The sequence below is a fragment of the Chaetodon auriga genome, chromosome 3 (genome assembly GCF_051107435.1).
Source record: "Chaetodon auriga isolate fChaAug3 chromosome 3, fChaAug3.hap1, whole genome shotgun sequence".
In the NCBI taxonomy this organism is placed as follows: Eukaryota; Metazoa; Chordata; class Actinopteri; order Chaetodontiformes; family Chaetodontidae; genus Chaetodon; species Chaetodon auriga.
Genome location: NC_135076.1, coordinates 8,438,331 through 8,463,880, shown reverse-complemented (window position 1 = coordinate 8,463,880; position 25,550 = coordinate 8,438,331). Strand labels below are relative to the sequence as shown.

At 41.5% G+C, this 25,550-nt stretch overlaps 2 protein-coding genes across 6 annotated transcripts; one reads left to right on the top strand and one right to left on the bottom strand.

Moving 5' to 3' along the window:
- The first annotated feature begins 5,165 nt into the window (after window positions 1–5,165).
- Window positions 5,166–7,354, top strand: dnajc19 (DnaJ (Hsp40) homolog, subfamily C, member 19). The gene is made up of 6 exons (XM_076726062.1): window positions 5,166–5,280; window positions 5,622–5,673; window positions 6,266–6,339; window positions 6,475–6,554; window positions 6,774–6,844; window positions 6,993–7,354. Exons 1-6 carry the CDS (start codon window positions 5,278–5,280, stop codon window positions 7,061–7,063), a joined length of 351 nt encoding a protein of 116 aa, XP_076582177.1. The 5' UTR covers window positions 5,166–5,277; the 3' UTR covers window positions 7,064–7,354.
- Window positions 7,355–7,523: 169 nt separating this feature from the next.
- On the bottom strand, window positions 7,524–19,162 carry fxr1 (FMR1 autosomal homolog 1). Of its 5 annotated transcripts, none has more exons than XM_076726060.1 (18): window positions 19,066–19,162; window positions 17,113–17,165; window positions 16,903–16,996; window positions 16,730–16,801; window positions 16,310–16,458; window positions 15,238–15,331; window positions 14,935–15,051; window positions 14,329–14,499; window positions 14,063–14,141; window positions 13,635–13,744; window positions 13,389–13,484; window positions 11,315–11,549; window positions 11,097–11,190; window positions 10,834–10,958; window positions 10,505–10,714; window positions 10,125–10,202; window positions 9,421–9,503; window positions 7,524–9,194 (listed from the first exon to the last, which is right to left on the bottom strand). In XM_076726060.1, the coding sequence occupies exons 1-18, from the start codon at window positions 19,114–19,116 to the stop codon at window positions 9,003–9,005; spliced, it is 2,103 nt and encodes a 700-aa protein (XP_076582175.1). In that variant the 5' UTR covers window positions 19,117–19,162; the 3' UTR covers window positions 7,524–9,002. The 5 variants fall into 5 exon arrangements, with proteins under 5 accessions (XP_076582175.1, XP_076582171.1, XP_076582172.1 ...); XM_076726056.1 differs by having other exon boundaries at window positions 13,389–13,481; window positions 19,066–19,139; XM_076726057.1 differs by having other exon boundaries at window positions 13,389–13,475; window positions 19,066–19,139.
- Between the last annotated feature and the right edge of the window lie 6,388 nt (window positions 19,163–25,550).

Here is a 25,550-nt window from a genome sequence, read left to right as displayed (position 1 = left end):
TCCAAACTAAACCAGCAGGACAGGCGGAAAAGTGTCTTGTGTTCTTTAAATGAAGGGAAATTAAAGAGAAAGTGTTTCAGAATTTGTGCAAAAACAGCTGATGACAGCGTCACCATCTCTTCAGAGACCCAGTCTGAAAAACTTCCGATCAACTAATGGCAAAACTTTTAGCATCGAGTAAATGTTTCCATGAGGAATAAAGACGACAGCACAAAGCTCACTTTTTTATCAAAGCATACAGGTCACCTCAGTCCATGCACACATCAGCCTCCTCGGTGCGCGATGCAAATACAAAGTCTGACTGCAACTCACAAAACACAATCCAAAGCAGCCCTGCATGAATCAAAACTTAATATCATCCCTCTTCATCTCCTCCAAGCAGCCTCATAGTCTACCTCCTGAGTGGAGGAAAAAAAAACCCTCTCTGTCCCCAAAGTATCTTATTGTTATTCCTAATCACTCCTCAAAATCATAAACAATCTCACAACTTTTTTTTTTTTTTTTTTCCACCCAGCCCTCTCTGTTTATGCAGTTCCCATAAGGCATTGCCTTTTAGGCTCTCCGTCTCCGGCGGCAAAGATGTCAGGAAAACAAATAACGGCGGAAAACAAAACAAAACAAAGTCTCCTGAAATACCTTGTGGATGCCCAGAGGAAGGCGCTGGACAGACAGATGAGCAGATAGGTTTCCTCTGTCCTCCTCTCAGGCTGCCTCCTCTCTCGGCGTGCTGTGGAGAGTGACTGCTCACAGCCCGCCTGGCATATCTAATTAGAGCCAGGCTGTTGCCACTATCGGGCAGAGGATCTACCTCTCCAATCTCTCCTGACTCAATCTTCCCCATCTCTGATTTTCTTTTATATTTATGCTGGAATATTTAATTGTAGACAAAAGGTTACTCTGGGCTCTATTCATCGCACACAGGCAGAATAATCTCCTTTAAAAGGCTTGACATTTCAGGCTTTTCAAAAGGGGCTGAAAAAATTATATCCCCGCTTTTGTTAATCAATGAAGTAGAACTCCCCCGAACAAAAGAATTAAATTGCTTGGTTGGGTTAATAAAACACACAGAAATAGCTGCTTCCTGTGGGCTTTTGTGCCTGCCACTGGCTCCCCCATATGCAACCAGCACTGTAATTCCATATGATTTGGGGGGCAAAACTCTCATTTCTCCACACAGTTGGCTTTTTAAATCCTATTGAATGAGCAGTCTGTGAGGCTGGCTGATTGGGACCTCTTGCCTGAGCCTGGCTGCCTGGCTAGCAGAACAGGCTCTCTCCATTCAAATATGACTTCCACTAAGGAGAGACAGCGGGTCCACTACAATTTACAATTTCTATACTGCCCCTGCCTAAGAAAAACATTGTAATTATGCAAATGATAGGGGCAATAATTAGGCCCTTCACTGTCCCATTGTGTTAGCTTCTGTCGTGTTTCGGTCCAATGGTAGAAAAGAAGCAGCAGGGCACGTTTGGGTTTAAATAGCTCCTTACAGACAGCCTGCAGATGTTCACAGCATCTTCGGTCCTATAACTAGGCATTACCCTGAGCGAGGGAGCCTCTATATATGCCACTGTGGCAGCAGACTCTAGTTTAGCTGCGGGAGAGCTGTCTCTGAGACTGTCACTGCAACATACAGTACACTATATGTACACTATATATACTCTGTTGTGTCCTCCTCACTCTGTTTTGCCTGTGAACGCTACCTGGACGTTGTGCCTACTATATGAACAACTCAATTAGCCAGCGATTGCCCTGTACTGCATGTGCTGCACGGTAATCAATCTGTGTGAAGAAGCACAAGTTTGGCAGTCCACTTTTGAAGTCAACACGCACTGGTTCAAGCTTCTCAAATGGTGTAATTTTCTATTTTTCTCCATTTTACATCACTGTAAACTACATATCCCTGAGATTCTGACTTTAGGTAAGACAAAAACAAGCAATCTGAGGAGATCAACTTGGGCTGTGGGAATGGTAATGGCCACTCATGACCACTCCACTAAATATAACCTTTAAATGTGCACAAGCATCTAACAAATGTAAATAAGGAGAGCACAGAGTAGCTTTGAAATGTCCATACCTTTACAGTGAGCACTGATTTGGTCATTTCCAAGTCAAAAGGTGTCTTGAAGTTTAGATTAAGACTGGACTTAGTTTGGCTGATGACTGGACAATTTTAGACATCTTGGTTACATACAGTACAAACATTTCAACAGAGTCAATATCTGATGCTGAAACAACAGTTACTGCTCTACAGAGCAAAAACTCACATTTGAGCCATATTTAGCCAAGTTTCAAACTTGAAAGATTGCAAGCTGGAAATCACTTCAATCCATACAGGGTCACTTATAAATGCTTGAAATGTAGCATGTGGCCACATATTTAGCTCAATCTGAATCAACTCTCAGTGGTCTGACACAGAGTCTTGTACAAAGAGACAGCTAACTTAATGAATGGCATTCATTTTTATGTTGCATTCATTCTCAAATCTTTGAGATTTGATATCCAAATGTCCAATTTAATGGCCAAGAGAGGTTTTGAGGGGGGATGAGGGGGATGCCATCCTCATTGTTAGCAAAATGACCAAAATGTCTTGTCTGTCCGACTCATCGATCCTTTATCTGACTGAAGTTTCAGCAAGTTAGAATCTATGGCTCCGACCACGGCTCTGAAATAGCTGTAGCCTAACTGTGTATTGATAAATCCATGGTGCTGTCCGTGGTGCTGAAGCAGCAGACAGATTTGTAATTCCACCTTTTTCTATCAATGCTGCCCTTCTGACAGTTTTATCTACGATCCATAATATTCTCTCAACTATATACTGTAAATACTCCATTCCACTGACGCCTTTATAATCTATAGAGAAGTGTCACCTTCATGATCAAAGTCACAAGTGGCAACATGTAGTCTCAGACGATTGAGAGCATCATAGTGACACTGTGCTGACTATGATATTCCTATAATATTTCTGTGATCATTCAGTAGCATCTGTGCTGCTGAAAATACACTGGTAGATCAAGACGCCTCTGTAACTAAACAGGGTTGGACCATCCCCTGTTAAAAATGAACCAATCACTGACTGACTGCAAAGACATCAGTCTAATCATCTTCCAAACTTATATTTCTCATTTTAAAAAACAGTGCTTCCCATGCAGTTCCTTTCTGTAATCAGAGATGGATCCTGTATCATGGAACCAAATAAGGACATTAAAGCCATCATTGCTCACAAACTGACAGGACAAATGTATGAGACTTCAACTTGAACAGCTTAAACATAGTGTATAGAAGCTAACAAAGAGCTGACATTATTGGTCACCTTATCCATATGAGGAAAATGACTGCTTTGAGTCCCTGCACACCCACACAGGTGTAATTTGTCCCGCCCTCACAGTTGCAACAAATCAAAACAGCGTGTGAGATATGTCAATCAAGCACAGTCCGTACATGCTTCCCCAGGCCTGGGGAGAGCTCAACTACTGCAAGAGTATGTTTGAGTGGCCCATTGACTAAAAGGCAACAAGTATGCCACGAACATCATTACTGTGTCTGCTTTCTCCAAAATAATTCAATGGCCATGGGTCAGTGACTATAGTGATAGTATACTTATTCTGGTAATCCAGCAGGTATAAAACTGCTCTCTCTCTAACACATACACACACATTATGTTACATGCCAAGTAAAGAGTTGTGTAACAGACATGTTTTTAGACAGAATAGAATTAAGGAGGGGGGTAAAAACACACTGGTAATTCTGATGATTTACTGAAAAAAAGGATGACTAACTGGTAAAATGCCATAAATCAGCTAAATACTCACACACACAACCCCGTTAACCAAGACACTGACTGCAGAAGCCTGGCTGTGAACTCTGTGTTTTCCCTGCAGGCCCCCTCTTCTTCCTGAGGGACAGCAAAACAAATGTATTACACAACAGTTGAATTGACAGACATTTATTTTCAATTGTGTTGACTTAGAGTTTTAGTGTCACTCCTCTAAGCTTACTGTCTTCCTGTGACGGGGGACACCTGTCTGCTGTCTGTGATGGGAACTAAGACTTGGGACACCTGAAATCAGCAAAGTTTAAGAGCACTGTAAGATGCTAACACACAGAATTCGCTCATTTATTTGCCAAACCATAATATAATATAGGAGATAGCAAGCAAAGAATGTAATTTAAAAAAGAAAAAAAAACAAGCTTATTTAGAGTGGCATTAATAAAAGATAAAATTCATGTAATATTTTGTTTTGTTTGTTTTGTTTTGTGTGTGTGTGTGTAAACAGGAGATGATGATTTTCATCACAAGTAAACACAGGTGTTTTTTGTTTGTTTTGTTTTTTGTTTCACTTCTTAACCTACTCATTATTCAAGTATTTTTTCAGCACATACTTTTGTTCTCTAACCACTCTGACTAATTTTACTTATACCATATACTATAGAACTTTTACTTGAGTACAGTTTTGGCTACTCATACTTTACTCTGTATTTACATATCCTGCAATGAGACACTTGTGACTGCAGTTGCAACCATTTAGCAAAAGTTACACAGTAAATTTACTAGCTAAGTTATAGTTTAGCCTTTCCGCGGCTCTAAGCTGCCTGCAGTGCACTTTCAATGCTAACATTTGCTATCTGGCTAACGTAAAATAGCAGAACCGCATTTCCAGCTAATGTGTGAATGGTTGCAATTTACCAGTGTAACGTTAAGCTAGCGTTAACTAGCCACCATAAACATTAGCATTCTAGCCAGTTCAAGTGTGCAGTATTTCAAGTGCATACACTTGGTTTGCAAATAAGCATTCAGAGACACTGTGTTCATGTATTTTTGTTTACATTAGTTAACATTAGATAATTTACTAACATTTGCATTCAGGCTGACCACACAGGAACCCGAAGCTAGCTTAAGCTTAGTTGTCTTTCAGGTCAATACAATTGAAATAGTGGAATTAAACTCATTTACTTTTATAATTACCGCCAAAAAAAGTTCACGTCAACTTCCAAAGGCATTGCAGGTAAAGACTAAACGATAAAGTTTCACGGGAGGCGAATGAGGGGATGTCTATGATTTAAATAGTCTGATAGGCGGAGCTGAACGTTGAAGTCCGCCTCCTATGCCTCCCCGCGGGCTGCAAGTTGTACTGGGATAGAGCGACCGGCGCATGTCAAGTTTTACGACAATGCTCCGCCATTTCCGGCAAAAACAGAACGCTATAGTGAGGGAAACATGAGAGGTCAAAAGTTATGGTCCTGACTTTTATAAGAAACAGAACGTAACACACAGACATGGTAGGTCCAGTTTTTTACTTAGTGGAACGACAGTCTGGAAATGGTTGCATGATCAGTAGTCAGTCAAACAGCTCAATAGCATTCTTTCTAAGTGGCTAAGCTAACGTTAGCTGTACTCGTGCATAACCCAACAGGACGTGACCACACGTAGCTAACGTTTGATTTAACACTTTAATGCGAAATCAGATTTGCTCCACAATGACGCCACAGCCTGTTCGTGTGTCTTTTGTTTACACCGCAACCTCGTTATTGAATTGTTATGTATCTTTACAATGTGTCTCTGACCCTTATCCAGTCACCTCTCTGTCTGTCTGTCTGTCTCTGTCTGTATCTGTCTGCAGGCCAGTTCCATGGTCGCAGTGGGTCTGGCTCTAGCAGCAGCTGGATTTGCAGGTGAGTAACTTGGAGGAAATCTCAAGTTACCCATTCAGTATTCATTCATTTGCGCAATCTGCAGAACACTTGTATATAGACATTGTATGTTGTTTATCATTGTTGCTTTTTATATGTGTGTTTATATAGACATTTGTCTTTATCCAGTAGTTACATGTTTAGCTTTACCTTCCTTTGTTCAGCTTTGTCATCCTTGTTTTTGGCTCTGTCTATTTCAGTCTTCCTGTAAATTGTTCTGTGTGTACATTGAGAGCAACTGTCGAACGTCTTGTGCGTGTGTAAATATTTGTTCAAAAGCTGACTGTTACTCTGATCTTCACGGACAGTAAGGAAATGCTTCACAGAGGAAAAAAAGCTTTTGAAGCAGTTACAGGCTAATGAGCAATACAAACATGAAGCATAGAAAGTAAAAGACGGACCAGAAAAGCAGTTTTGTCCAACCACCACCGGAGTATCAGATACCTCACCTTACAAAGCGTTTTCCTGATGTAATACATAACAATGGAATGCAGTTTATTACACTGAACATCAGTTCAGACTATTTTAGCCTCTAGATATTTGATATTTGCTCCCCCTGGTCTTTGTCTCACAGGTCGCTATGCCATGCAGGCCATGAAGCAGATGGAGCCTCAGGTGAAACAGGCCCTTCAGAGCTTCCCCAAGACGGTAAGAAGTAAAACATACATCCGACATGTTTATCTCCAAATGCAAGTACGATGTGTGTTAGATACCTTGTGATCTTGGTAAAGATGAGCCAGCAGACCCATCATGGTGAGCTGTGAACTTCATATATGTCTGCAGGCTTTTGGAGGAGGATACTATCGAGGGGGATTTGAACCAAAGATGAACAAGAGAGAAGCCTCCCTGGTTTTAGGTGTCAGGTATGTGAACACTGTTTCCACCACCCAGCACCGGGCCCCCAGTCCACAGTTACATCCAGGGTCACATGGAGGTGATGGGATTGGGTCTGTGCTGCATGTTAACCTGTCCTGCTGTTGTCAGTTATTGTACTCCCCCACAGAAAGAATTTGCTAACCTGGACTATTCAGGCCGATTTTTACAATAATTATTCGCTGATGTGCCACTGCTCCTTCTTTCAGTCCCACGGCCAACAAGAATAAGATCAGGGAAGCCCATAGAAAACTGATGATCCTGAACCATCCAGATAGAGGTAAGTGGGCCTTAAAGAGTTCCTCATTTTGGTGGTCACTGTAGGTTACTGAAGTCCAGCACTGAATACACACTCACATTATTCACAGGTTTTACACTCAGTTCTAAACAGGAAGTAACTGAGGATTGTATTTGTTTGTGTGCTACAGGTGGTTCCCCGTACCTAGCAGCAAAAATAAATGAAGCGAAGGATTTGTTGGATGGACAGACAAAGAAATAGAAATGAAGACACTGACGAAGACAAACGTGATTCCACACTGATCTTATCCACAGACTGACTCGAGCGATTACCAGTCTTTTCTAACTGATTTTCTTCAATAAAATCACTCTGCACAAATTGTCAGTGGACGTCTCCTTTGTTGTCACTTTGTAGCTCAGAGACACAGACACGGGTTGGTTTTAGATCTACATGGAAGATCAAGTTTATTTAAGAACTACCTGCATACAAAACATATTGCACATCAACCAACCAGAGCGATCTTTAATAAAAAAAAAAAAAAAAAAAAAAAAACACATACTGAAGTTGACCCAACAAAAACACTTGGGATGTCACAACTCTCAGTAGTCCAAATTGTCATTTGTCTTAAAAGAAAACGCTAGTTAACGCATGTTTTAGTGTCAAGAAGAAAAAAAAAAAACATGTCTTGTTTTTGTTTTTTTTAAATACTGTACATTTTTTAAATAAATAAACCAAATAAATCTCCTTCCTTAGTGGAACAGTCATGACCAGTTTCCAGCCAGTCTGTGGAAGAACCATGAAAATGACATCATTGTCACCTGGGCTTGGTTTTCCAGAAACATCTCGACACCGGGGCTGTCTGCTTCTTACTGCTCAGACAGGATTTTAGCAATCGTGGGCATGTAAAAGGGGACATTAGCTGTAGGTACAGCAAACACGCTTTGAGTCTTCCGATGTAATTGGATTTCTGGGAGAAAACAGTACTCCGTATCCCTCGTCGTATTTGATTAAAGTGCCCAATGTTTAGCAATGAGATGTTTCCAGGAAACCCAGCGCTGATGGCTACATCTCTATCCAGCAATAAACAGTAACAGGCCAGTTTCCAGACTCAACTACAATCAACTTTTTAACAGAAAAAGTTTGTTTCAGTGCAAAGAAAACAACTCTTCTATTGTTTGTTTCTTTTCCAGACACGCTGTATTAACATTTCTTCTATGACTGAAGTGGTTGCATATTGAAAAACAGAAAGCAGCTAATGTCAAACTCCTCAACAGATATATATAAAGGATAACTGGACTCACTTTCCCCACAAACATTAAGAATGAACACACCTGATTTTCAAAAGATATGCCTCTGAAATCCTTTCAAGGTCTTTCAGTGTTTGCAACCACCAGCCTACAGCGCCGTGAGGGTACATACAGACCGAGGAGACGACTCATCTGGTTCACCTGCGGCGGGCGATGGGCACCACGTAACACGGAAACAAATGAAAAGATTTCAGATGGTGTGCAGAGCCAGGCAACAACATGTTGAATCTACTCTCAAGGCACAACAGCTGATCACATGTATGTCAAATATACTTGGGTTTTCCAACAAACCTATCTGCACTGTGGTACTGCTCATGCAGAATAATTAATTTACAAACTACTTCAGATGCACTAAACATCTTGAAAAAGGTTGTGGAAGCATCTTTCTGAGTCCACCTGCTAAAAGGCAGACGTTTTTTTTTGTGTGTTTTTTCTAAAACCCTGCTATGATATTATTTTTACCAATAAAAAAAGAACTGCTGCATTCATACCACAGTATGGGTTTGAGTGGAATCCCCGTCTGCATTTTATAAATACTGCATTCAGTCCGACCTCTTAATGAAGAGTGGACTGAAAAGTACAGTTAATTAGAAGTCTGTAAGTGTGTGTGTGTTTGACTATCTTTGGCAAGCTCGTACAGGAAGAACTATTGTACAAAACTGTAGTAAAATGAACAGTTGGACAGAGCACATGTGTAAAGGGGAAGTTAAGGGTCTGACCTCGAAAACCTGTGCAGTGGAACGAGTTTCAAATATTTGTAAAGTAAAAAACAGAACAGTACTTGTTGCATTTAAATGTTTCACTTTTAAGGCTGCTCCGGAGACGGGGACATCTGATCGAGCGCAGCCAAATAATTGAAAATATTTGAAACCACTTCCTCCGCTCAGGTCTGACTAGGAGAGTCCGTTAACAACAGGTTGTGGGTTGGAGTCCCCCTGGTAGGAGACTTTGGCGGGCCTCTCAGCGGAAGACCTCGGAGCTCTGGCGGCGCTGCTGCCCTCGCTGTCGCCAGTGTTGCTGTTGGAGCCGTTGGTGGCTGCCGGGGCAGACGGCGGGCTGTGCTCAGCGATGGTATCCACCTGACCCTGAGCGGAAATGTGGGACCAACAAATATGAACTGCTACCCGGTACCCAGCAAAAGAAAACATTTCATAAAACAGCATCTGCATTCATAGGTAGAAAGAATCCAGGTTAAATTATAAGGTCCAATGAGTGACAGTCAGAAATAAAGAACTTTTACTCAAAGAGGCTTTGTAAGGGTTTACTGTGGCCTGCCAAGAATTTGTTAATGCATGACAACTAAGTACTAACCACATCCTTGCTTGTCTTGGTGTCCTTGGTGGATGTCTGTCTGCTCTGAGATTCAGCTCTGGATATGTAGTCAGCCACGGTCACTGTACAGACGTGACAACAGAGAGAAAATAAACGCCGGTCCTGACATTGTCTGTTTTCGTTAAATAACAGAAGAGTCTGTCTGTACCCTGTCTGGCAGTCTGTAAGGAGCTTTTCAGCACTCTGAGTCTCTCCAAACAGCACTACTTTTTGCAGTTAATACTGGCCTAACCGGAGGCCATGTACGCTTAACATCCGATGCAACATCACAGAAAGGTTAGAGGTCAGGCTTACTATGACACACCGCACTAAACACTACTGCCATTAGTGTAACTGACAGCCAGACAACATGAAAACAAACCTCATTGCCTCGTTGTTAGTGAGCAAGTATGACACTTGTGGAATAATACAAGAAAAAAGGAAGGTGCAGACTTTCATTTTGCATGGCAAACCAGCAGGGACAGGCAACCAACTACTTCCAGTCATTTAGTAAAAGTCAATGAGGAAAACACTCAGCACTCAATGATCACATAATTAAGGACATCTCGCTGATTTTACAACGTTTTGGTTTAGTATGTTGTTGGTGGCACACGGACAAACACCAGGCCTGGTGCACAATCTTTTAGCCAAGCCACCAGGAGTACTGTTCAGGTGAGGGAGATGCTGGCAGTTGCTATGGTTACCTGGCTGCCTCTCCTCAGGCAGGCGAACGCGGCGGCGTCGACTACGGTTACGACGCTGAGGTTTAGCTGTGGGGTCATCTGGGGATGTGAGGCCATCACAAAGAGAGGGATTTGGGGCTTAAATTGCCTTTAAAGAGACGTGTCTTTGAACTGCACTCGCTCCTTCTACACTTAAAGTGGGAAATGAGGCACTGCTGCATATTCTGGACCGCTCTGACAGCTAAAAACAGCACTGTAGTTCTATGACACACTTTCTGCTAAAGTCCTGACCATTTTGTGACCAATGTACTCTGAAAACAATGTTTTCCCTGCGTGCACTGTTGGAGCTTGTGTGCACATGAAGACTTGTAAAATCATGTATCCAAATGTGACTTCCCTACCTATTCCATTTTCACTCATTGAAGCATTGTCCGACTCGCTCATGCCATCCATCAGCGTGGCGTCCTCGTCTGTTCTGCGTCGTCGAGATCTTCTGCGGCGGTTTGCAGGCAGGTTGGACTCGCTGGCATCTGTATCGGCAGTCTGGTCTGTCTCTGTGTTTGTCTCCAAGGCTCCATAAGGATGGTTATCCTCATGATCCCGAGGACCCGCTGCAGAGTTACATCACAGTCACAGCAGATAGGTTATACCTCAAGTGAAATTACCACAAGACTTTACAAGACATAAACATTTTGTGTCCCTTTCTTTATATCCTAAGAGTGAATTTTACCAGAGCTGCTGTTGTTGTATCCTCCTCTTCCTCCTCTTCCTCGTCCTCCAGTCCCTCCTCGGCCTCGGCCAGGTCCAGGCCTCCTTCGACCGTCTCTTTGTGGACGTTGGCCTCTCTCCCTCTCCCTTCAAGTCAGACAGTCATTCAGTCAAAAAATCAGCTAATCAATGAAACACAATCTAAATCTTAAACATAGACATACTCAGTGCTGAAGTGGAATAGATGCAGGACAGCCATCTTTGGGTTTGATAGAAACAACTCACCTGTCCTGGTCCTCTCCAGCAAGGGACCAGTCACTGAGCTCATCCCTGCGCTCTGAGTCTGTCTCAGAGGCGTTGGACTGCTCTGAGTTGGTGCCTGGAAGAATCAAGCAAGAGGGCAGAGAGACAGACCCAGAAAGGTCAGGACAAACTGTTAACTCCACAGTATCTGACAGCAAATAAGTTGATTTTTTAAACATTTGATTTTAAAAGGTGCCGACCATATCCAGTGCTGTAGCTGTGTCCTCTGCGCCCACGCCCTCGACTGTTGTAGGAGCGAGTGACGTGTGAGGAGGACGAGGAGGCATTAGCACTCCCATCTGTGTTATACCCCCCTCCTCCACCTCCTCCTCCTCCTCTTTCCCCTCTCTCTCTGTCAGCTGGTCGGTGACCCTGGGTGATCTGACGTAACTGTTCATCAATCTGCATCCTCTCCAGACGAAGTTGCTCAACCTCCTAGAGGGGAAAGAGAAAAAGGGGAAAAGGAAAGAATAAAGAGAAAGAACAGAAAACAGAGAAAATTAAAAAAAAAGATGATTAAAAAACAAGCAAACAGAAAACATGAGTGTACTTCTGTGTGTTTGCATTTTTGGAAAATCAAGCAAAATCACTGAAAACTGCAGTTTTTCTTAAGAAGGGTCAGCACGGGATACACATGCATAATCATCATACACACATCTACATCACATCCAGTGTGCCTTGTGCTGCTCATTCTGAATCTTGCTAGGCTGCCTCTCTGTGTATAATCCACAATCTGCCTCAGCTCTTCCTCTAGCTGCTGGCCCTCCATAAGAAGCTCCAACATGTCCTACACACACACACACACACACACACACACACACACACACAATGCAAAACAAATGCACACAAAGCACCAACACAGCACAAAACATGCAAACAGCACAGGACACACACATACATAGGTAAGAGTGCAAATTGTACACACAGTGAAATACACACAGCAGAGCAGCAAAGTAATTAAATATGAGAAATTTAAGATAAGATAAAACTTTACTGATCCCACGCCAGGGAAATTAAGTAGTTGCAGACAGCAAAGTGTTAAAAGACAGGCAAAAAAGCAGTGTCTTAGAATGTTCACAATAAAAGAGGACACACCATTAAAAAATCAACTATGTATATGTACGTTATGTACAGATTATAAAAAGACTGTTGCCATCTTTATGAAAATCTATCAGTGCCATATGTTGAACTGCACTTGAGAAAATGCTGAACGGGTCAAACATGGATAATAAATACAGTCGCTGTACTATTGCGGAGCTGAAAACATGTATATAAAAAACAGTGAAAATTGCCCAAAATGTAATGGATGTGGGTATATATTAGCATAAATAACAGCAGTAGTAGTAGTAAAACTGTATGGCATTCACAATTAACACTATAGATTGAAAATCTAAAAAATCAGGTGGTATTAAACTGGTTGGTCAATATTGAGAATTTCAAGCTGAATAACTGAGCTATTGGCCTCAAAATGGGATAAAGATTTGTTGTTTTTCTGATGCAGCAACATGCTGCTTTAATTTATTTACCACAAAACCCACAATGTAACCAATCAATCACTGTCATCCTGTGAGCTGAGTCTGACAGATGCCCAAGCTTTTCATCCTGTCTTCAATTTAGTGACGGCGTAGTACCCACCCATGAAATACATGGCTTCCTCCCTGAGGGTTAGTATTTCATGTCATGAAAGTGTATAAAAGTTTTATGATGTTAGCAGAGGCTTTACTTCAGGTAAGGCAGCTGCTGCCACTAAAAAAATACTGCTGTATGGGGAACCTTGATAATCCTTGTATTTACTGCATACTACCAGTAAGTAAGTATATACAATATAAGTCAGTATTTTTGCATTTTGTATGAGGTTTCCTAAGGTGCTTATTATTCATATTAAGTCATTTATAATTATTGGTTTTCCCTACTTTCCTATAAGGAATCACCTCATTCGAGTATACGCACAGCACAACATCAAAGCAGTGTCACTGGTTAGACTTTCTCAAAGCTCATGAAGCACTGTAGACATGCTGGTGGCCAAGTGCACGCCAGTTAGGGCTTAAGCATGCAGATCATTCCAACATGTGTCCATTGTGCCACGTCATGCTGCCAATGAATCAAACACTTGGCCAGGACATGTATTAACAGGCTGCCAGAAATGACTGTAATTTGAAGCTGTGGCATTGAGTGAAAGCAAAGAATTGGCAACAGGGATAGACAAACCTGCATCAAAAACAAGCCACACACACACACACACACACACACACACACACACACAGGTATCCTTACATTGAGGTAAGAGATGTGGTACTCCAGCAAGACCTGGACATTGCCAATACTCTCCTTAGTGCCGACAAAGGTGAATGGGACCATTCCCTGTGTCAACAAAACACAAGAACACACCAGACATGTTAGTATGGGACTGAAGTGGAAACCAAGTGTCATTTATAGAGGGCTAAAAAAACAGTCGACACTTATCAGCACTCTACAGCAGCATTATCACTGGCAGTAAACATGTGGCAGTAGCAGGCTTACTTCCTGTCGGGGCTGCTTGGTGTCATTGTCTCCTTCTATCCTGACCCTCACCACGCCAGACTTGTCCACAATCTCCTGGATGACCTTCCCGTTCTTTCCAATCACTTTGCCTGGGGAATGAGAGCAGGAAAAGGATGCAAGTCAAAAAGATGATGACCTAATGACACTGAAAGCAAAATGCAGTAAACAACTGTGGTGTATGAAGGATTCCTGCATTTTGAGAAACTGTATTGTCATTCTAGGGGGTTTTGTTTTCCTCAACAGTTACTTTATATTGTAATGAATATTGGATGACTGTCTTGCAATGTGTCACACACACAATTGTCTGTAATGTAGTATCACCATCATGACCGATGTGTAGAGCATCACATTCTCAGCAGTCCTGTGACTGTCTAGTTTCCCAGCTGTAAATATTTGTGTCTACATACCAACAAGGTTCCTGGGCACCTGGACAGAGTCCTCCAGAAACTCCAGGTAGTTTCTGGCCTTCTTGACTGCCTCTGCTGACTGAAAGACAGTAAGGTTTACTTACTTACTGTTACATGTTCAACACAGTGTAAACACAAGTTCACTATGTCCACGCAGTATCATCTCAACATCTGTGGCTGTTAAGACTCACGCTCATTCATTCATTCCTTTCCCCATCACTGAAACACTCACACCTCCACCAACAGTCAGGCACACAACACCCTACCTCTCCATAAATCCTGAAAGTGCCAGTCTCCTCATCCAGCTCAATGGCAGTGACACCTGCAACTTTGCGTGCTTGCTGGATGTTGCTGCCATGGCTGCCGATTGCCAGGCCCATCAGATCCGGTCTCACCATAAACTCCTCCTGGAAGGACGACACCAGCTGCCGAGAGCTCTGCACAAACAAGCACAAACACAAGAGCACAGTCTTTAGTTAATATTCTTAAGAATCAGTCTTCAGGTTTTAATTAATTCACAATTCCTTGAACCTCATTTCCATAACCAAACCTGACAGATATCAAAAATTAGAAACCCAATTCCAAAAAAGTTGGGACCATGTGTAAAACGTTAATAAAAACAGAATGTCACCATTTCCAAATGAACCTTTCATACCCAATCATGATACTATCACCTGTTACCAATGAACCCGTTTACCTGTGGAATGTTCCAAACAGGTGTTTTTGGAGCATTCCACATCTTTCCCAGTGTTTAGTTGCTCCTGTCCCAACGTGTTTGAAACATGTTGCTGCATCAAATTCAGAATAAGCTGCCTTTGTGACCTCGAGGTCACTGTAGTGACTAAACCATGGTGATCTTGTTAACAACTGACCTCCAGGTGCTTTGTGGCCTCATGGTTGCGTGACATTAACAGCAGCTTGGTCCTGATGCTACGCAGGTGCATGTCACTCAGCAGAGACACACGCTTCACTGTAGTCTCATTCATGGACTGGACACATATACACAAACATACACACACACACACACACACAGAAAATAGAAGACACAATTAACATATGTTGAGCTTCTTCCTTGTTAATGAAAGCTAGGAAAAAAGGAATAGCTGAGTTGTCCACTGTACAAACATACTTGCTGGACAAAGTTGTGACATATCATGTAGTAGTGTAGACATTACCACAATCACGAGTTGGCTGGTCTCAGGGCAGTATGAGATGCGACAGGCTCCCACGGCTTTCTTAAAGTCCTTGTGGACGTTCTCACTCTGGCACCTGGAATATGAGAAACATGTACTACTTCAAACTTCCCATTAGGAGTGGGTGATATGGCCAGAATTTTTTATCATGGTACACAGAACTTTATATGACGCTAAGGGTATATGTCAGGGTATATTAATTGTTATGTACATTGGATTAAGAAATGGTTTAAAATAACCAAACAACATCACATTTGATTATGTTCTTCTTGTATTTGGAAATTTTACAGAAACAAATACAACTGTCTCACATGAGACAACACCTGATTTAAACTAACTTTCTTTCAAAACGGAAGCTTTAAGACTCCAAATGAGAGCAACAGAGAAGCAACAGAGGTGCATTACCACCAACTGTCGCCCTCAGGTCACATGAGAATGTGATAAGTAGTCCTGCTGCCCAAATCATGTGATCTAGTGAGGCAGTTGGTATGTATACCAGAGACACTAAAGCCGTTTTCTCAGCAGTATCAGGTCCAGATATTGCCAGAGTTGCTCTTCTACACGTGTAGCACATTTGTCACGCATGTGTCACACGCATTTTTACTTCCTGGAGACACACCTTTTGTTTCGGCGAAGGTTGGTGCCTAAACCAAAGCGTGCAGGAAGAGGAGGAGGACTCCTCCATAATGATTACTGTTTTTGAGTGGGTATCAATAATACATGTACTTGAACGTATCTGCAAAATCAACGCAAGAGTGGAAAGCAATATATAAACATCCAGGAGAGAGTACGAAGAAGCTACACTTCATGCAATGTCATCAACACGCCCTCACACTCACTGTGGAGCAGGATAGCAGTGCACACACTGGATGACAGCGTGTAAATACAGCTTAAAGGATTTTAAGGGTAGTGCAACGCTCTCAAAGTACAGACAATATGTAACACCTCCACTCAACAATCTACTGTATGTATGCATGTAATTATTAATTACAAAGAGAACAAGCATGTGAATTGTTCCTCTGTTATGATGTTTGTGTAAAGCTGCTGTACATACGCTTCTTGTAGATCCTGAGGAACAGGGACACTGCACTTGTGAAAGGAGTTCTTGGTGATGGCCTTGTTAGGGTTGACTGGACGCAAACGCTCAAAGGTCACGATCTCATTATAAGTGGCGTCGCAGGCTGCATACTCTATCACGTAGAACTGGAAAGACAGACAGGGGCACTGTGTAAAAAACCCACTGATATCAGAATTAATTAATTTTAGCACATTGTTTATGATGCATTTTCACTACAGTGAAAAACAGGATTGAACTAGCACTTTAATAAAACAACAAAAAGAGCATTTTAGCCACATAAGCATTCTTCACTCAATGGTTTGCTATTTGCCAGGTATTATACCACCAACATTGTGAACATTCATTTTCACGTAAATGCAGAGAGTATTGTTCAGATACTTGTACAACAATACTTACGTCTCCCTTCATCATGCGGACTTTAGCCAGCCACCAACCACAAGGCTCCTGATCATTGGCTCTGGACAAAATCTGATGGGAGATTGAGACAGTGTGAGACACATACAGAAAGGAAAACCCAGAAGGAAACCAAAGAAAGCAAAGAGAAAAAGAGAAGTCTGTGTCTTCTTCACCTCCACCTCCTCGCCCTCTCCAATGTCCTTCTTGCCGTCAGCAGGCGGCGGCATCCTGACATCACTGAAGGGCACCTGGCGCTCTGGCTGCCAACTGAAAAAAAGGAGCATGATTTCTCATCTTGGCAAAACATAGCAGTCCTATATTTGCCTTAAAAATTTCAACTTGTCATGTATTTCACGAAAGAAAGGAGAGAAGAGGAGACTCACTTGTTCTCAAAGGCAATGGTGAGAGAGTCATTGTGGACATCTTTGACAAAGCCCTGTGGGGCAGACATAGACACAGACAGGGGTCAGATCAGACAACTGGCTGAAATGAAGTGCCACCTTTTTAAAGTCCCCATCCACTCTAAAATGTATTTTTCTTCTTGTTCCTACAGCTGAATGCTTGAGCTTCACTGTGCAGAATGATGTCTGTGCTGTTTTCACATTCATCTACTGCCAATCCTGGTCCAATATGCAATTTACACAAGTGTGACATGGAAACTTGAAGCTTCCAGTATGTAAATACTGAGGAAGGAAGGAAAGCAAATTCTCTCCTTTATGTATAATATAAAATTATTAAGAGGTGTGGATTACAGACACTTGGTTTAAATGTACAGACGCTCACTTGCAAATTTGAGGGAGGTAAAGTGCAGTTGAACGCATATTAATACCTACATTTGGCCTGTAATCTCACTTGTTAGTCAGTGTGAGTTAAAAACTAATAGTGGCAAAAGCAGACAACAGTTCCCAATGAAGATCATTACACAGCAAGTTCTGTTGATTATCAAGGGAAACGGAGACATATTTCTGGAAACGGACACTGCTCTTCGGTTTTTAATGGCACTTTTCGGTGCTTTTGGGAATAGCACACAAAATTCCATTCAACCCTGTTGTAACTGGTTGGCAGCATGAGTCTCAACAGCAGACATCTTAAAATCTGGGCAAATACAACCTCAAACCTCATACAGATAGTATGACTTTCTCACTGCTCTATGCCATATTCATGTAAACTGAATATCTTTGTATTGGTCAGACAAAGCATTCAATCTAGTCTACTGTCTTTTGCAGAACATAAATAGACTTCCAAGACTAGCTGTAAATAATGTTTCTGACTGGCCATCTTGTGTGAGGGTGGGGTGTCAGTGAAATAAAAAATGAATGGAACCGTTGAATCACAAAGCCAAATGCTGCAACTCAAGAGGTCCAGGTCCAGCCCGGGTTGCTGGCAACCAAGGAAGTGGACAAAGTGACTCATGAGACCAGGGGTGGGTAGATAGAGAAAAGCAATGAGGCCCGTGTCAAACAGTAGCAAAGGAGTCATTTAAGGAACGGAGGTGAGGCACAGGAAGGAAAGGAGTCCGTGTGGCAGAGAACATGAGAGAAGGAGAGAGGAAACACACAGAGGAGATGGGACTGTACAGGCAGCAAGTCTAGAAATAGCTTTTTAAGTCCATGGTATCAGTGACCCACTCATGCCGTGCCAGCTGGTCGGGATTGACAAGGAACAGCTGGCTCACACATACACATACAAAAAATAGCTTAGGCATGATGAAGTATCAAATAATAGCTAGCCGTAGAGAAGGTGCCGTTAAACGAGAGCTCCAAATCACTGTCATTACTAGCCACGGTGTCTGCAAAATATAACATCCTTTAATAAGCTACTCGATTAAATTCTGTCGGATTTCTAATAGCTTTACAAACAGTTACACTCCTCCATTAACCGAATACGTGACACAGACTTGCAGTCGGCTGCACGGAACGCCATAACATGACGTCTAATCACAATTTTACTTGAGCTACATCTTTCGACGTCAACAGTTAGGCAACTAGCAAGTTAGCTAACTTTTAGCTCGAGGAAGCTGCAACCGAACGATAAACTAAATGAGTAATAGCACTAATTGGTTATACATTCCAACTATCGCAGACAAGATCACGTCTCCTGAACTCACCAATATAAAAACAGGTCGCTAATAAGTGTCAGTTGGCGACGACTTGCGAGCTATGCTAGCTTAGCCAGCTAATGTTAGCTAGCATTGCTCGTTTAGGCTAATGGCAAGCGGTTAGTGAGTTCTGACCAGGACAGGAAGTGTTGTCGTGCTCCTACGAGACTTCAGCTATAATACTGTATCGTGTAACAGGCTATCCTGTCTATTGCTGAATTGCTAAACCGGTATTTACCTTGTAATAAGCCCCGTTGGAGCCACGGACCTCCACCGCCAGTTCTTCCATATTGGACACGCAAAGGATGTTGGGACGACAGGTGCTCCTTAAAGCATCAGGAGTCAAGTCTGAGGACTGAGAGGTGACTGTCTGCTTCACGGCACAAGTATGTGTACTGTTGTGCTTGCAGTCCAGTGGAACTCTCTAAATAACTTGATTGTTTCCTTACGCCGATAATTCAGCAAAGCATCGTCACAATCTGTGACTAACAGCGGTGGAAATTAATTAGGTACATTTACTCAAGTGCTAATAGTGTACTGTACTTAATTATTTCCGTTTTCTGCTACTTTACACTTCCATTCCGCTTCAGTTCAGAGACAAATATTGTACTTTCTACTCGACCACATTTATCTGATAAATAAAGTTATTAATGTATTGATCCTTGGGTTTGTAAAGTAATGAGCTCCAACTGCAATATTGAAGTAATGAACACATGACTGCATTGATAATTAGAAATCCAATAATAACATATATTATTCTGAATTGGACCATTTTACATTTTACGTTTGGTACTTATTTATATTTTGATGCTTGTACTTTCACTGAGGCAAAAGACCTTAGTACTTCTATTCCTGGTAACTAAATTTACTCATTATACCATCTTGTACTATACTTGAGTACTTCCATTGTATCCTACTTATAGCTTATAGCAAACATGACATGTATGTATGTATACTGTCAATTTATACAAATAAATAATAATTGGAAATTTAGACATTTAGAACAAAGGAAGATGCAAATTACAAAGGAAATTACGAGCAGACATATATATAGAATATGAAAGGGGGGAGGAACATGTATAAACTGTACTAAGGGGTGCATCACACACAGAGAGTAGCAGGTAGCAGTCAATAGCAGTGGATTTTGTTTGAGGCATACGGTATGATAACAGTACATGATATTAATATGTGTCAGCTAGAAAGACTGATGGCCACAGGGTTGAAGGGTCTCTTGTGGACATGTGGTGCACCTTGGTGGTGTCAGTCTGATATCACTTCTGGTGGTCATTCAGAAAAGCATGAAGGGTGTTGAGAGGAACAGTGTTGTCCACGATGCTCTATAATCTCAAAACATATAAAACAGTTAAAATGAGCTCCCTTTTTAACCAGCTTCAAACGTAAAATGCTGTTAATGCATAAATGCATCCTGTATGAAAATCTAATGAAATAATATACGTTGATAAAATGGGTCATTCCTCTACATAATGACTGCTTATACTTTTGATCCTTTGGAGACATTTTGCTGATAATACTTCCATGGTACGGTAATATCCTGAGTGAGTATTTTTACAGTATTTTCTTGCAAAGTGTCGATAAGAATATGTCATAGTAAGCATAGTTTAATATCTAAAAATGTCATTCAAGGCATTTTTTTGTCTTCATTTCAAAGCAGATTCTGTCCCAACAAACCTTGGCTTCTCCGCCTATTATGGATTCCTTGTTTGATTCAAATGATTTGACACAGTATCTTTTTGGATTAGCACCTTAAAAGTATCCACCTAAGGTTTAATCACTGTCAAACTTAAGCCATGGGTAGATTTTGTGGTCTATCTCCAGTATTAAACCTCCTATTACATCTTAAAATGCTGCCTTACAGGTGATGTGATACAGTGAACAGTGAGGAAAAATCACAGACTGGACTCATCCTTTGTCATGTTCTGATGAAGCAAACTTCATGTTCTTATCTCAAGATGGAAAATGAAGATGGAGACTGCACCTCACTGCTCTGTTTTAGGTCAGTGAATCCCTGCGTGGTCATTGTAAAGTCAGTAAGTTCAGAGTCTTACTGAGTGATGACATTTCAGTCTTCCACGATGACAGCAGCTGCACCCACATGGCGACTGGGATCACTGATGAGCATGAAACCTGTGGGAAGCCTTGCTCACGTGAAACCAACCGGACAACAATTAGCAGTGATATGAGAGATTTTGAAGCCGTTCCCAAGACAACAACCTTCATCAGAACAGTAAATTTGTTTTTTCATATATCAAACTATTTTAGCACCATGTGGAAAAAAGCCCTATGAAGACAGTTAATGTCAGTCAATAACTGTCAATTCCCATTACTGTGTGACTGACATGTACAGTAGATGTGGATGTACTCCTGAAATACAATAATATGACAATCACTGCACTCAACCTTGTGTATCTGCTGCACTAAAACCAGCAAATCTACCATCCTGAAGGTTAAACTGTTTCACATTCATCTGATGTGTCTTTATTCTTTTGTTCTACAGATGACTAACAAGCACAAACATTTCAGCTGATGCTCTGCTCAGTGTGCAGGCTGCAGTAATGTAATCTACCGTATTGCCTTTTCATTTTGATTTCCTCTCAAAATGAGCCAGGTTAAATATCCAGGTGATGATTTGTGACTCCAACCTCATTCGATCCTTCATTCATTCATCAATGCAGCATCAAAAGTTGGACGTAGGTGTTTGTCAGAGGCAGTCAGTTCAGCCAGGTGTATCGTCCACTCACATTCACAAATTCTTGGATGGGGCTGCTTTCAGATACACACACAGTGAGCGTAGTAGTCATTCAAACAGAGAGCCGGGCTCGTCAGACCTGGCTCGTCTTTTAGAAACAACCACTGTGACACCTAGTGGCCAATAGTTAACCTCCTGGGGACAGTTACTCCTGTACATCCGATAAGTCCCCTGATTAGGCACCACCATGAGACTGCACCGGAGATACAAGCTCAATGGTAGAACTACAGCGGTTCATATCAGTGTCAAATGAAGCCGAACCCAGGTTTGAAAATGCAGACAACAGATAGCTTTGTATTACAGGACTTAAAGTGAGTACTTTTGGATTTGTTCAGTGTAACCTGTCAAGTTGTGTTAGGCCAGGTTGGACTGAGAGCAGTTTGGGAAAGTCACACTGACTTGTGCATGCTCATAAAAGCAGGATGCTCACTTTCATGACCAAAAAACTGATTAAGCTGAGAGAAGTTTTCACAGGTGATCACCCCCCCACCACCACCACCACCAGTACCAAAATTCAAAACAAATGACTGGAAGCAGTTATCAATGTCAAGTCATGTATGTCTGCTGATGCTGTAGATGATTTGAGCAGTGAATGTGTTCATTTTCGATTGTGACTGATTGAAAAACAGACTCATTTTTCATCTTTATGTCAAACTCTCTCGGTAATCCATATAGACAAGAACCACTGACTCGGCCTTTAAGGAAGTTTACGTATTTCCCTGAAGGTGTTACACTCAACAGGTATGGAGTAGATAAGTGTTGTTTTGTCCCACTCTTTTTGTTCTCTCTGTTAATATGAGGAAAAATGATTTGCCACAAAGGAGGCATGTGACATTCCCAACACATAACATTGTCATAATTGCCATGTTGTCATTTACAGCATGACAAGCATTTAACTTTATAATACCTAGACTGTTGTTTATTACACAACAACCCCAATACAATTGGACATGTAAGACAAGAAAAGAAACACTTATTGCCAAGCAGCTGAAATGTGGTCAAGTACAATTCAATTAAGAAGAAAATGATTAGATAATTAAATAAAGATATACGTGAATGAGCAAACAAGCACACACTGGTAAAGATTCAAAAGCTACATTAATGTAGCCACTATCATGAACACATAATACAAGAGGAACATGATGTCATACTAAAAGCACATGACAACATATCTTTAAGTGACACTGTGCAGCATTTAATCATATAGATGTAGATGAGATACACTGTGATTTAGATGTGAAAGGAAATAGCATAAAACGTTTTATTGTTTTTAGTCGTGTCTGTTTTAGCGCGGTGGCTGCTGATCTCTGTCTTTGCCACTTACAGTAAGAATGAGACTGCGACGGCGCTCGACAATCACATGCAAAGAAAACCTGAACAAGCATACACTTCAGCATGATGTCAACGCATGTACAAAGCTTGAAAACAGGAAGGGAAGAGTGCTGCACAACGAAATCAAAATGAATTATCACGCAACAAAAAACAAGAAATATATATCTTTAGGCATGTTTTAAGGTATCTTTTGATGTATTCTGACAATGTAATGAAGCAGAGATGAAGACAGCGTGTCCCTGTAGTGTTTGCACGGTGTATTATTCAGAGTGTGTGTGTGTGTGTGTGTGTGTGTGTGTGTGTGTGTGTGCGCAGCTCTGTGGTGAAAATATTCTGCTTGGTCTGAAGACATTACCACAGACCCTCACAGTCTGCCTGATAGTCTGTTCTCACGTTCTGATTTAAACCAGTTTACCAATTCCATTATGCTAAGCCCAAACACTGGTTGGGAAATGATGAACGATTATGTGAAACACATAATCTCCCTGCTGCACCATCATTGCAATATGACAGCCAAATTTCATTCATCCTATCCAATTTCTTCCTTATTTAAGGAAAGAAAATTACTGGTCCCAGTAATCAGATATGTAGCGAGGCTGTGTGCAAGAGTTAAGCCCACTCCCATTAGGCTTTCTGCCTTGCTCCTGCTGTAGTCAAATACATGCGCGCACACACACACACACACATACACACACAGAAAGACAGATACACATGTTCCACATGTCTGACCCTCCTCAGCTCTCACATCCCCTTTCACCCGTTTCAAGGACCATTATTTGGCCTTGATATATTCTCTACAACATCATCTGTTAGCGATGCCAGTTTGAAACACAGTGTCTTTTAAGTGGTTTAGAGAGCTGCAGACAGGCACACACACACACACACACACACACACACACACACACACAACACACACACTCCTCTCCTCTCTCTTCTGAAAAAGGTCTGCACAAATGTTCTTTTTCCAAACAACAACATCATTTTTAAAATTAGGCTGAATAAGATAAGAATGCAATTTTGTCTTTTTGCCTGTGATTATCCTCTGACAAAAACCAAGTGTAATGACGGGACATTATTTGGCACCAATATTCATTCCTTCTCTCTCTTTCTCTTTCTATCACCGTGGAACAAAATCACCAGCGAGCTGCTATATTAAACACCATGTAATTTATTGCTAATAGACTCTGGATATCAGAGGCTCTTAGAAAACTCCAGTGTCATAAACAGAGAGAGGTGTATTGAGCCTATGACTGTTTGTTCTGCTCCACACATGTCCAATTTCTCTCTCCAATCGGGAATGCATTATAGGTGTAATTGAAAATTAGTAGTACATCTTTTTTTTTTTCAGGGGCTAATTTATCAGGCTTCATTGTTCCTGCGTGACACCTCCAGGGCCTGTTTCTAACAAGGAGCCTGGGGCACCGAGAGGCTTTCTGCATGCCCAGGCCCCGCAGCGCTTTCTCTGCTTTGTCACTAATTGTGGCCTCCTCTCCACTGAATTGTGATTCGGGTAAAAGAGCTTGTTGGCTCGATGCAATGAAGCTGCCGGTGACGCTCTCACCATTATCAAAGATACTCTTGATCTTTTCAAAAGCAGGAAATAGATTTTTTTCCCAAGCCCCTGTTCAATCACACAGGGGGTTGGCGGGGGAAAAAAGTAATTTGCAATGCGTCCATTAGTTCTTCATTAAAGCAAGATTAAATTGCACCTCAAATCACATCTGCCTTTTCTAGAGTAAAGGGTGACAGTTTTAGGGCCAAAACTAATTACTAGTGCCAATGAATGAGAGAGGAAAACAGGGCTGTTTTTACATGAGATAGTGTGGCCTGTCATTATATTCAGACTAATTCCACTCTGCCTGCTCTCTTAATGAGACCAGAACGTCCTCACATCTCTCTCTCTGTATCTGTATCTGCCTGTGCTCCAAATGTATAATTTTGATAGCACTTGGAGTTTGAATTAATTAATTTTTCTGCGAGACCTGCTACAAGTGCCAAATCTGTGATGTTCTGAATTATCATTCAGAGTGAAAGAAAAGACAGACAGACAGACAGACAGACAGACAGACAGACAGACGGACAGACTGGGGCAGAGAGAAAGACAGTGAGGGAGGAGAATAAAACTGAGACAAACTACCTTTAACTCTGTTCTTGGTTCCTCGTGTTCTTTGTCTGTCAGTTATGACATGTCCTGTCCAGTTAGTGTTTGTCTGTCACTTGAGTGAAATATTCAATTTTTGGTGTCTTGAATAAAAAAAAACACAAACTTTGTGGAAAAACAAAAATCAAACAGATGCAATGAAGTGCAGTCATCAGTTTGCCTTGTTGTTGGTGAAGTCAGACTCTAGATTGTAGTACACTCATCGTATCCAAACATTCTTACTCTTCACCACTTCAGATCCGGACTTTGATGTGGAAGTTGCATGTTTTTTCCTCATTGCTTTGTGTGTCATCCTTGAGGAAATGACCATTACATTATCTTTATTGTTTTATAGCATGGTTTGACAGTGGCCAACTTATTTGCAACAGTAGTTAAAATCCACTGATGGACATGTTGGAATGCATGATGGTTTACTCTGTTGTCTGTTTTTCTTTTGCACGCTATATGAAAAGCATGGAGTATT